This window comes from Muntiacus reevesi, chromosome X, assembly GCF_963930625.1.
Source record: "Muntiacus reevesi chromosome X, mMunRee1.1, whole genome shotgun sequence".
In the NCBI taxonomy this organism is placed as follows: domain Eukaryota; kingdom Metazoa; phylum Chordata; class Mammalia; order Artiodactyla; family Cervidae; genus Muntiacus; species Muntiacus reevesi.
The window spans coordinates 30,408,670-30,422,585 of NC_089271.1; the positions used below are offsets into that span (position 1 = coordinate 30,408,670).

The 13,916-nt window shown below is 38.9% G+C and overlaps 1 protein-coding gene across 2 annotated transcripts in view; it reads right to left on the reverse strand.

The window, feature by feature from the left end:
- Nucleotides 1-13,916, reverse strand: part of DMD (dystrophin) — a 2,163,935-nt gene that overhangs the window by 393,129 nt on the left and 1,756,890 nt on the right. For both annotated transcript variants that reach the window (XM_065915496.1, XM_065915495.1), the window contains one exon: nt 5,564-5,736. In XM_065915496.1, the coding sequence (XP_065771568.1) occupies nt 5,564-5,736 (173 nt within the window). The remainder of the gene's footprint in view (nt 1-5,563; nt 5,737-13,916) is intronic.

The window sequence follows — 13,916 nt, forward strand, 5'->3', positions numbered from 1 at the left end:
TATATTTGGAGCTTTTCTTGAAAATGTTCCTTTGAATTTGTAATGACCACCCCACCCCTACCCAATTTTATCATAAACTCTTAGGGTCTAAAGGAATTTTAGAGATTATTCAACCCACTTGTTTTGCAAACTTGGGAACTGAGAGACAAAGGTACAGAGACGCCTGCTGAAACACAAAACTTGAGCTGTCATACTGACGTGGGAAATGGAAACTACAAACTTTCCTCATATGAGGAAATCTTTAACCTTGATGGTTTCCACCAAATGTTTTGGAGTCCCTGAGCAAAATACATTTCCTGCTAATTGGCAAACGTACTCTATTTATCCCTACCTACTCAACAGAAAATGAAAGAGGATGTTTGAAGAGACACACTTAGGTTCTATGCATTTTCTATTAATCTTTATTAGGATAAGAGCTTAGGGGTTACTAGCTTTTAACAAGGCAAGTAGCAATCTTTAATAAGCAGATAATTTCTGTAATTTTTAAGGTTTAGGTAAAATGCAGAACCTTTAGGTATGCTGGGATATATAACTTGGTCTTTAAGAAACTCTTCAGTGTCAGGAATCTAAGAATTACAGGGCTGCTAAGGTGATTGTTATTTCTCTAGACACAGATATTTCAAGTGTGATTCAGTTGATGCCTAGTTTGAAATCCTTGATAAAACTTTACTCTGAAAGGCATCTATTCTTAAAGCAAAATATGTTATATTGAATTCATTTTTCACTTTGACTTCCTTTATAAAACTAATGATATATCCCTGTATATCTTTGGTACTCTTGTGTAAAAAGATAGCATGCAGGCATACAGAAAGAAAAGGTAAGAGTGCAGAAATAATAAGGAACCACAGAAATAAAATGGGAGTTATGGGGCTTTAAATAAAGAGAATTAAGCTCAAAGAGAAGTAAACATCTTTTTTTTCCCACTGAGCCATGAACTCCAACTTTCAAACATAATTAATATCTCAAGAGTAAGGAAAAGGTCAGAGATACTCAGTGTCCAAGTAGCATTTTTCTTTCGAAGACAGAAAGACTTTGCTTTCCTTTGATTTTTTTTGTCCTCCATCAGAGAAAAGACTTCCAATTATTCTAATTTCTAATACCTAGTACTTTCTAAGAGATTTCCTGCTGCTGTGGACCATACAATGTTGGTGTCCTCACCTCCAAATGAATTCTCAAAATTTCATAAAAGGGATTATCTTTATATAATATCTACAAGTTTTTTCCCCAAGAATAAAAATTTCACATAATATAAATTTTGCTGAAATGATGTGGATGTATGTGATTCCTATAGTTAATAACATATACAATAATCTGGAAAATAAATCTAGTGGCAGGTTAAATTGTCTGTACTTAATTCTTACGTAAAAAATTTGCTTGATCACTTCTCAAATTATTCACATTTTCAAAATTAAAAGCACCAGGTTTGTAGATACAGAACATTTTAGAATGAGAAGCACCCTAGTTAACACACTGCCATGCTGATGTTGGATGATGTCATCAGTGACTCTGTGTGTGTGCATGTGTGTGTGTGTGTGTATACTTAAGTAGAAAATTTTCGCTCTATTTTTCTCCCACTTGAAGCAGTTAATCTTTAGTTCAATGGCACTTAGCCTCTCTTTCTTATATCTCTTGGACAAAATGCAATGTGATAACACATGTGGAACAGATGGCATATACTTTCTTTGAACTAAATTATGAGATACAATTTCAATTAAGGAATTCTTTTCTCTCAAAGACATTGTATTTACTTTCTCTTATATCGTACCTTTGAACTTAATCAGTTCTTTTAAACATAAGAAAACCAAGGTAAAAAGCTCAATAATTGCCATCACAAGGAGTGATTGTAGGATTTAAAATAATAGGACTGTAGAATTGCAAGGGAACTTGAAGAGACCACCCGTGTATCTGGTCTAACTTCCTCATTTCTGCAAGAGAGAAAATTAAATTCTGAAGCATTAAAGTGATTTGCTCAAGAATAGATGCTAGGTAGTAACAGAGCCAGAGGAGAAACCACATCACCCAACTGTTGGTCCAGGACCATTTCAACTCTACCTCACCAACTCATTTATAACTTGGAGTTTTGTGTTTGTCTGATTTAGCTGAAGGTAGCTAGCATAGTCCTATGACACAACTCATGAATACTTCAAAGAACTTGCCATCAAGTGTAATGAGAATAGCACAGGAAAGACCTGGTAAAGAAACAGTCAGAAAGGGAAACCTTGACTATGGAATTTGAGACAATATTTGGGGGATGAGAGGAGACACCGTGTTCGAAGTGTGAGGACTAACAAATGTATGTGCTCATATGGGACAGTGAAAAAATTGTTGGAGAGCAGGGAGGGGGTTAGAAAGCAGAATTTATTTGAAGCAGAGACTTCATGTTGGGCAGTAACTAAATTGCTGCTTGCTGAGGAAGGAAGTGGGAAGCAGAGGAAGGACCGAAAGGGAAGGGGTTCGGTTCAGTTCAGTTGCTCAGTCATGTCCGACTCTTTGCGACCCCATGAATTGCAGCACGCCAGGCCTCCCTGTCCATCACCAGCTCCCGGAGTCTACTCAAACTCATGCCCATCGAGTTGGTGATGCCATCCAGCCATCTCATCCTCTGTCATCACCTTCTCCTCCTGCCCCCAATCCCTCCCAGTATCAGGGTCTTTTCCATTGAGTCAACTCTTCGCATGAGGTGGCCAAAGTACTGGAGTTTCAGCTTCAGCATCAGGGGCTTTTTAGGCATAGTTGATGGAGAGTGAAAGGTTCACTAGATGCTAGTGACTAAATATAAGCTTCATGAGAGCAGGGATTTTCTTTGGTGTGTTTTGTCACTTGTGTACTCTCCAGGCCTAGAAGAGTGTCTATTACAGAGTAAACATCCAGTAAATATTTGCTGAATGAGCAGATCAATCAGTGAGTGAAATATGGGCACCAAGATGGAAGTTCTTGACCAGAGGGATAATAGGATAGAAACAGTGTCCAAGGAAGAATATTTTTGTAAATATGTAATGGATGGTCTTAATGTAAAAAGACAGAAACAAATCTTCCACTATGGAATGACCTGATGAAGCCTTAAATAAGAATCACATTCATAGGAAGAGAAATGTAAAAATGGCTTCAGAATCTCTTATGAAACAATGAATAACTGTAAGTTTTCAGTATAATATGTTGTAGCTTAGGTAAATACAGGGCTGTCTTTCCAGGGTATCCTTGGAAGTTTTTTTAATTGTGGTGACTTTTCACTATAAAATAATGCCGATGGAGGAACTGACCAGATTGGCAATGCAAGCTTTTCTGTCACTGATGGTTCTGTACTAAGTGTTCCAGGGTTCATCTATCCTATTCCATAACCATCCCCAATTACTGCCTCTACTGTGCTTCTCCCAGCTGAACCCTGCCATTCAGCACAGATTGACTGATACCCTTATTTCAGCCAAGCGTCAGGAAAGAAACTGAATCGCTTTAATGTGAAGAATGACTTCCTTGCTTTTTTATAAGTGAGTGTTTATAACACATTCTGCATTATTTGAGAGGCCTACTTAAAAGCCAAAACCATTGATCTGAATATTTAAATTCTCGAATTTGCAGTGCCTCAGATGAGCTAAGGTAACTGTTTTCTACTTGATTAATGACAGCAAGAATTCAACTGCAGTAGCTGGCATATGGGAAATTGCTGAGAATGAAGAGCCCATATTTTGGCTGACATGCTGTTCGCCACTTTCAATTCTCCTTTTATTTCATCAAGTTCACATAAAGGAGAGAAAAGGCACTGGGTGATGTTCAGAACAGTTGTAGCACCTTTCTTTTTCTCTCCCGCAAGAAAATAGTAACTTTCTTTTCTTTATCTACCAGTATCATTCCCATCTCACAAGTTTCATTCCTTTATAATGACAGATATTCTGAAAGTGGCCGGTGTCATTACAGACACTGACCTCTCTAAGAAATGAACCTGTAGAACGCAAATGGAGCTTCCTTATCTTTGAAAATGCCATTGCCCCTTATTGCCCACAATGACAGGTCCATACAAAATTCATGGATCAAATAGGGAGAGAAAAATGAGTGCCTTGGAAGCTGGGGTACAAAGTTGGCGGGCGGGGGTGGGACCACAGAAATAAAAATACTTTTCTCCTCCCAGAAATCGGCTTCTCTGTTTCATCATTTCACATATTACATGTTTATGTGTAAACATTAGGTGAGACTTACCCTCTCCTTCTGCCTTCATATTCTCTGCCATAATATGATGGCTCAAAGCTCAGACTCCCGAGCCAGACCTCCCTACGTTCTAATCTTTGATCTGCCACTTACTAACTAAGTGACCTTGGGGAAGCTATTTAGCCACTCCCTGCGTTAGTGTCTTCAAATGCAAAGAGAGGATAATAATAGAATGTCTCTCTTGGAGCAGCTGAGAGTGTTAAATGGGTCAACAAGTCTACAGTGCCCAAGACACCCATGGTATGTGAAGCATACCGTGTAAGTGTTCGTTGCTACCATCGCTATTATGTCAGATGAAGTGCAGATTTCTCCAAGAGTGCTTTCAAATGAAGAAATTCCAGTTATATTTTGTCCTCATTATAGAAGCAAAGACACTCTACGCCCAAATTTGGGACAACTTAGAGGAACTTATTAAGAAGAAAAACAATCTCCCTCTGGTCATTATGACTGAGTGGAGGTAACGACTCCCAGTGTGGAGTGCGTTCTGCTTCTCCCTCCCTGCAATAAAAGACCTCCTCTCGACAAAGAAAGAAAAAAGAAAAGAACACAAAATACTTTATAAAGAGACATGAATGAGGCAAAGCAACTGATTAGAAAGCAGGAAGCCTGCTTTCCAACCCCTGCACCTCCTATGTCACCCAGGTGACCCCAGGCATTTCATTTCCTCACTCTCTGCTCCTCAGCCTCCACTGAACTACTGCAAAATGGGTACAAGCAAGAGTGTCACTCTGCCCTCCTTACAACAAAGCTGGGATGTATTCATTATCTTCTGAAGAGAATGTTGTTAACACAGAAAAGGGCAAAGTGTGAAATAGGTGGGTATAGACTAGCTAAAGGCAGAGTTTAGAGAGGATGTGGAAATACAGTGTGAGAGGGACAAAAGGCAGGAAGGAGCTGTCATCTCTCCCGAGCTGTGGGAGCTGTGGGGAGATTTCCTTTAAGTTGTTAACTATAACGTGTTATGGTATTTGAAGAATGTCCTCAGTAATGCATTTAGAATAATGCCAAAGAAAGAATTCCATAATAAACATACATCAGTTTTATCACTTTTTGAATCACCGTGTGATAAACCAAGAGAAAATGCTATGAAATAGGATAGCTGAGCTCCTCATTTGAATTCACTCTAATGTCTTAATATATATGTCTCCCATGGTTATAAAACGGCACTATTCTGATCGCATCTGAACCCTCAGCTATCACCTCCATACGGAGCAAATAAATGATTCCTTTATTAAAAATAAAACAAGTTATTCTGAAATTGGGGGATTTGCATAGATATAGGAGATATTGTGCTAGGAAAATGAGGGGAAGGTTGCCATTTTAATTTCTTTCTGGCCTATTTTAGTTCGGGATCTTTTCTTACCTGATGTTGAGAGACTTTTTCCGCAGCTCACTCCACTTGAAATTCATGTTATCCAAACGTCTTTGTAATAGGACCGCGTCATCAGAACCTTCCAGGGATCTCAGGATTTTTTGGCCATTTTCATCTAGGTTGTGATAGATATCTGTATGAGCTTCGATTTCTCCTTGGAGTTCCTATGGGGCATCAGTGAGAAGAACACATGCAGAATTACTAAACAAAAAAGAGACCGGCTGTGACTGTGAATTTGGCAAAAAAAAAAAAATTAGACTATTAGTTCAAAAGGCATTTTAATAGTTCAACTAACAAGAAGATATACCCCCAACTAACAAGAAGATACACCTCCAATTCTTCCTGGTATATTATCTCTTTACATTATCATGCAGATTCAAATTCAAAATGGGTGTCTTGCTAGGTATAATAAATTTATTCCTTGAGATGAATTGGGACATAATATTTATATTTATAACTTTATATATAATATAAAATAATTTATATTTATAACTTTATAAATTTCTTAACTTCTGTTTTCCAGTTCATGGACAAAATACACTGTTTATGGAAGTGATAGGAAATAAAACTGCGTGATTAAGTGCACCCTGGTGCCAATCACCGTATTACACTCTGAGTCAAGTCATATTTTCCAAGCACATAGTACTGTGTAGAATCAACTCTAACCACAAAAGCATGGAGAGACTAATCAACAAGGTTGAACTGGTCCATAGCACCAGCACATTCATGGGGTTTGATCCTACGAGAGAATCCTCTTGACAATACACATTAAGTTCACCTTGGTAAGACAACCTCATACATTTATTACAGCATCACACATTTGGTAAGATTTCCCATTTAAAATCCCATCACATTTTTAGGCTCAACAGGTGGAAAAGTCCCAAGGACCTTTATAAGAATTATAAGGCCTTCAACCTCATTTGTCTATACACAGATCAAGAAAATTATCATAGTAGAAGAATCTGACCTTTACATGGTATGTCTTCCTGTGTAACATTTTCAGCTTGAACCGGGGACTACAGCACTGATCCTGTTGCATAGCAATCCTGAGAAAACCCAGCGACTGAAAGAGCCCTGCTTTAAAATGCCAACTTTGCTTACATTCTGTTGACAGAATGAATTTCAGAGCACAGGCCTCACCAGTCAATAATAATAAACAGCCACTCTGTACTCCTCACTAAACGGTAGCCAGGCCTGTGGATGTGGGAGGGACCTTGCAGAGAGGAGGCCTGGAATATGCAGCTGACAGTTTATATTACACAGCCAACTTTTCTTATCATTTTGCCATTATAAGCCAGAGACATTATAAATTCACTTTCTATGTGTGTTTCCCTCCTTGTTCCCAGCAGAACGGTCAAAGCCAAAGGAACATTCCTTAGAGAGCTGCTGGCTACTAGCATTCCTTTCTGCCCACACAATGAATGGAGGCTTTGTACATTATCTGACTTGTTCTGAGAGATTTGTATGCTTCTGTTCAACAAGTTTAAAAATTCATTCTGAAGCTCTGAACAATTGGATTGATCTGTGTAACTAGAAGAGTCCCCCCCCCACCTTTCTAAAATTGAATTAAATTACTCTTCTAAAGGAAGGAAGGAAAAGTGGCAGCAATAACATATTACAAAATCTGAGGAACTGGCCTGTGTTTTCAGTCACGGCCTCTTAGATGCAGGATTTTGAATGTTTCAGGGGTCAGGTAGATTGAAGATGAATGACTCCTGTCACGGCCTCTTAGATGCAGGATTTTGAATGTTTCAGGGGTCAGGTAGATTGAAGATGAATGACTCCTGTCACAGTTTTGGGCAGCCAAAGTATCACTCATGGACTCTAAGAAGAATTGTCTCATTCCCTTCGACTGAAAGGCAGGAGGGGAATGTGGAAAAACCATGTCTGAATTCGAAAGAATAGAAATACTAAAACAGATCGAGGAACATCTATCTTTATCCCATCAAAAACAGGCTTGTTCTGGAAGGGAATAGCCTGATTTTGAAACTAGCTGATGTGGTAGAAAGCTAGTATTGGGCTTCTTGCTGAACGGAGCATGATCAAATATATATGCAATTTACATTTGTGTACCTACATGGGAAAACACGCCCTGCTGAATTTGCCACTTCTTCAGTGAAAGAGCAAAGTGAGGCTAACATATCTAAATAATTCAGGACTAAAACCCAAGCAGATTCAGGTTCTCAAGATAACGCCCCCCACTTTTCTCTTTTACTTTACTCTTCTTATTGTATTTGATTTGCTTGCTACCTACAACTGTGCCTCAGAGCATACACTTAAGGAATTAAGACCAAACCTTTTGTTGTCAACAAATGAAGATATTTTGACTGATACAATCAGCTTTCTACATTAGCACGCATATACATTATAGTACATTTGAATTTTTACATCCTGCATTTATAGCAGAGACCCAGGCTTAACCAATAGTTCCTTAGAGATTATGTGTATTGTGAAGTCATCAAGACTTTGCTGAATAAATGAGAGGTCTTCCCAAGCATATATAGGATGGTGATGCATGGGTCTGCTAGTTTTCATCTTTGCCATTTACACTGCCCTGAATTTAAACATCTGTGTTGTATCATCAAGAAAGAAATGAATATAAAATGAATAAAGCAGTATTTGTTGAGGACCAGTTATGTGTCTAGCCATAGCACTGTAGGAAATATAAGAGGAAGGTAAGAGACAGTTATCCTTGTACTTTTTCTAGAATCTAGTGTACACTTTTTCTTTAACTCATTCATATTACTAACTACACATTGAGAATTCCCTGCCAAACCTCATAGATACTCGGATTAAAATTTCTTGCCTTGGAGATTCAGAAGTAGCTTAAGTAAAGTCCTGACATTGGCAAGAAAGTAACTCAAGTCAGTATTACTTCTCTAATTCATGATGGTGCTTTGGAGCAACAAATGTCACATGTATAGTAAGAGAGCTTTACAGTTTACAGTTTAGTTCAGTAGCTCAGTCATGTCCAACTCTTTGTGACACCATGAATTGCAGCACGCCAGGCCTCCCTGTCCATCACCAGCTCCCGGAGTTTACTCAAACTCATGCCCATCGAGTTGGTGATGCCATCCAGCCATCTCATCCTCTGTCATCACCTTCTCCTCCTGCCCCCAATCCCTCCCAGTATCAGGGTCTTTTCCATTGAGTCAACTCTTCGCGTGAGGTGGCCAAAGTACTGGAGTTTCACCTTCAGCATCAGTCCTTCCAATGAACACCCAGGACTGATCTCCTTTAGGATGGACTGGTTGGATCTCCTTGCAGTTCAAGGGACTCTCAAGAGTCTTCTCCAACACCACAGTTCAAAAGCCTCAATTCTTCGGCACTCAGCCTTCTTCACAGTCCAACTCTCACATCCATACATGACCACCGGAAAAACCATAGCCTTGACCAGATGGACCTTTGTTGGCAAAGTAATGTCTCTGTTTTTTAATATGCTGTCTAGGTTGGTCATAACTTTCCTTCCAAGGAGTAAGCGTCTTTCACACTTAACAAATGTATTGCTTTAGATATTCCTACTCCTTGCCCTGTGAAGTACATGGTATTTTCTCTGTTTTACAGATGAGAGCACTGAGGCTCAATAATGTGTAACTAACTTGCCAAAAGTGTTAAATGTGGTCAAGGGATGCAGTTCTTTGGACTCTGGAAGATCATAGGCTGTCTACACACCATTTGTGATAAGCACTGGCTGTAACGAACAGTGGTTATTTATTCAAGCTGAACAAGATTACTGCTAACAAGGGGGGAAAAATGACTATTGAGGCAAGAGCACATGAAAAAACAGCATTGCTGCTTTTGATTAAAATTTACCCACACAGATTGATTTGTTCAAAATGAAAAATGGAATCCTGACTACTCTTTTCACTTGCTATTGGGCATCTGGGACCACCTGTGAGGAAAACTTCTTTGCATGGAGAAGGTCTCCTTACTACAAAATATCCCTGCTGACAGAACAGAAATTCTCTCAGCATTAATTCATTCCTTTGTCTAAAGGAACCATGTGAACATTACATGAAGTAATGAGGTGACATTACAGCAGGGACACAGTTTGACCATGTTCTTTTGGGTTGGTGGGCTGATAGGGATTCCGTCAAACTACAGGACCCAGGTTGGTTGCTCAGTCATGGAGCTGAGTATCCGTGGGGACCAGAAGGTTTCTTTAGGAAGTCGGCATGCTGGAGTCGAGATTTTTCAGTACAATCAGGCAGCAAGAGTCCTAGGCAGGGAGGGAGACAGCCACAGGAGAAGCAGGAAGGCACTTACTCACACTAGCATAAAATTACCACCATGGCATTTATCTAAAGATGAACCTTTAGACTCAGGGACCCCAGAAAAGCAGGATGTTGGGATGCAGAGTCAAGTGGACTTCTCAGAGGAGACCCAACCTGGGCAAAAAGTAATTTCCACAGATATTTGGAAGGAGTTTCATTTCACTCCTGACTTAACAAGCAAACATCACTCAAGCCTTAGTTGCTACATTCGATGTAAGTTTTCTCTTCTTTTTGTGATTGTATTCTTTAGGGAGAACAAGAACTAATGAACAGGGGGAAAACGGATTTATTATGTAACAACAGAGGCCAAGCAACAACATATACAATAAGACTTCTTTTATGGCAGACACTGTCTAAAGCACTGTATATACATGAGCTCATTTAATTCTCTTGGTAACTCTCTAGGGTAGACATTATGAATATCTTCTCTTTACACATAAGAGAATGAAATTACAGAGACGTTCTGTAAAAAATCACACAAGGTCACACAGCTAATAAACCATGCAGAGAGATTTTTCAAACCCTGGCCGTCAGACTCCAGGGACTGGACTCGTACCCACTAGGCTCTATCGCCTCTAACTTTTTTCCTATTAATTAAAACTGTTTCCTATTAATTTTTCTTAGTAATAATACTCCTGCCCAAATTGCAGCAACTCTAGCACTGCCATTAGACAAGGTAGACTAACGTTGTTTTCTGTATTCCAAGAGTGATTTTACAGTCTTATTAATATGGAGAATGTTAAACACATCTGAGGCAGTGAACAGATATATCCAATTCAACGAGAGCAAAAAATAATTGAGAAGATGGGTGTGTTTACATTTTATGGTGCCTAATACTGAAAAATGTCATATGCCTGTATTAAACAGATGAATCCATAAAAAAAAAAAGAATATGTAGCCCCTCCCCTCAGAAAGAGAACTTTAGTCTAAAGTTATGTATAATTATGGAGCAAATTGCAACTGTGAATATCAAGGAAGTTTGGATATGAGACAAGTAATATGCTTACAGGAGAGCAGTTTTAGGAGTAAGGAGTATTGTGCTTCCTGGGAGCATTTTCAAACCTCACCACTCCTTCCTTTCCGAGCATCTAGCCTCCTGTCATAAGTCCCCTTTCTTAGCCTCCAGAGAAAACTAATGGGAAAGTACAGTTACACAGACATAGCTTTATTCCCTTCCTCCTCTTTTCGTTAATAGTTGCATAAGTTTAAAGACTGTTTCTCCCTGGCTTCACCAAATATTAACTAGCAATATCTTACCTGCTGGGTTGTTTTGAGTATCACATGGAATAATTTTGGTAATATACTTTGAATATCATCCAGAGTCCAATATGCCTTTAATATGTGCTGTGTGCTCAGTTGCTCAGTCATATCCAACTCTTTGCAACCCCATGGACTGGAGCCTGCCAGACTCCTCTGTCCATGGGATTCTCCAGGCAAGAATACTAGAGTGGGCTGCCGTTTACTACTCCATAAGTCTTTCATAAAGATGATGTAAGGATTTCTTATGAGAATCAATGTGGGGGGAAAGGGGATAGAAATAGACTTTACAAAGTCATGGAACTTCGTTTGAGCCTTGAAGGATGGAGAAGGGAAGAGCGGGGAGAAGGGAAGAGCGGGGTGAAGGGAAGAGGAAGAGGGTATTTCACGTGAGAAAAGCCTGGAAAGGACAGAAATGTGGGAAGGAGTTTGGATTATGAGAGAGTACAACAAATTCCACGACCTGATTGCAACAGGCAATGAGTGCTAAGAAGAACCAGGTAGAATGGAGTCAAGGTCCTGAAACTAAGTAGGATAAAGACGTTCTTTCAAGAAGCCAGTAAGAATAGAATTTCATAAAAAAAATAAAGGACAAAGATTAGATTATTAAATATTAAATTTGTATGATTTTGTTCAACAAGTAGAATGATCCAGGGTGATCTTAAGTAGTAAGACAACCAGGGAAGAATATGAAAAGTTATGAAAGTTTTATTAGAAGAAAAATAAAGAAGGAAGATGCCAAGAATTAGTTACTGCTACACCCTTCTTTTTATTATTCAAAAAATGGTTATGATACTATTCTGAAACACCAGGTAATAGATTCCACATATTCTCTTTCCTATGTATATGGTATTATTTGTGTCTAAAAAAGAACTCAGCAAATGATAATCTCCTTATCTTGAAAGTAACTGAGAAGCAATAAAACAAAAACCAAAAAAGATATAGGAAGAGTAAGTGACCAAATCTCCCTAAAAAATTCATTGCAGACACAACATCTCTAATCTTTTCTGAAAGCAATTAGTATGTGAATAATGATAAGGTCATTAGTTCTCTTTACCAGTAATGTTTGCCTAATTCAAATAAGCTTGATAGGAAGAGAAAGGGTGATGATCTGATTTCCAAGAACTTAAAAGGTCAGAATCAGAAGATCCAAAATAGGAGAGAAGTTATCCTTAAGGGCTAAACTGAGAGCAGTAGGAAGTGACATCTGACAGAGAATCTGAAAGGTGTAAAAGGAGCCGCGGGCAACTCAGAGTTGACCAGGGTCACACAGTGTGGAAACTAACAGCCCTACATATATTATTTGCCCTTGCAGGCATTACCTAACTTTAAAGCAAAGCAAAATAATTAGTGTTAATGACAATGATCCTGAATGAGCCAGAAAGAGGCAGATTTACATTCAATAAACTTGATGTAAGAATAAAGTAGTGTATGTAAAACTCTTTGAATGAATTTATCCAACACAGTTATCCTGAAAAGGTGTTGGTGCTTTAAAGAAGTTAAATAAAACAAAAACAAACATGCCAAAATAAAGCTTCCTTAACTTGGTTATCCAAAATGATTTGTTAAACACACACACACACACATTTCTTTATGAGAACAGAAATTGAGTCAATCTTCAGAAACATGTATACCAATCTAAAAATAAAAAAAGCATGGGCTTGCATTTTGTGTGCCTGGTTTTTGTAATTTTTTTTTAAAGTCATTTATTTTTATCGCATGTTACAAAAGTATCTGTCTGTTATGGACTGAAATTAAAACTAGCAAAACAAAACAGAATTACCCTTCCTAAAGGATTTTTGAGAAGCACCCATAGAAAGGAATTGGACCCACAATCGTGACCTTACAGGGATTCTAATCTAGCTGCTGGAGGTTCCTAACTTGCACAGGAAATGCAGCCAGCTATGCATTCACAGTGGGTATGACTCCTTGTTTCTCTTCTCTACATGGCTATTATGCTTTTTTTAAAAAAAGCAGGAGAAATGTCATCCCCAGAGAAACAAGAGTTAATTTGAGGAGTGCTGTTGGCTCCCAGCCTGGGTGCTCTAGGTAGATAAGGAGTCTGTTTTCAGGTCCACTGCATTGCAGTGGATCTTAAGGCAGCAGCTATGGATTTAGGCGCCCACAGGCTTTGCTTTAAAAATGGTTGTTATTAAGGTCCTCAGAGACTATTATCCTGTGGGGTTTGTTGTCTTCGCTTTCATATTGTGTTCAAAAATTCTCACACTTAAGCACTCAAACACTGGTGAGAAGGGATCTGTTCTCCTGACGCAGTACATTCCCAGGTGCAAACCTTTATTTCAAAATCTAATCTTAAAAAATACCTGGCCTAGGGTGGATTAGCCCAGAGGAAACGGAGCAAAATCCCATTTGTCAGACTGCCCTAAGCAATCCCAAATGCTGGAAACACATGATGCTTTCTCTCCTTGTCTGACCCTCTGGTTTACTCTATTCTGAAAATGACTTTCTAAAATTGAACAGTTCATTTCAGATATACTAGGCTGGATGTAAGATGGGATGTTATCTTTTTGCTTCTGCATCTTCTTTTTCCTGGTTTCTCTTTGTTCTGTCACAGTGCAAAACAGCCTGCCTACTTATTCATCCCACAAACATGCGTTAAGTGCCTGTTTTAAGTCCAAGATTTCATGGCGAGCAGTGGGAATCCATATTTTGTAAGAAAGGTGTAGTCCCCACGCCTAGTTCCTTCCTTCATCCCTTCTTCCCTTCCTCCTCCCCTCTCTTTTTCTCTGTCCTTTCTTCCTCCCACTAATATTTAATATATCAGCACCCAAGTCTGTGGTGGTGAGAAAATA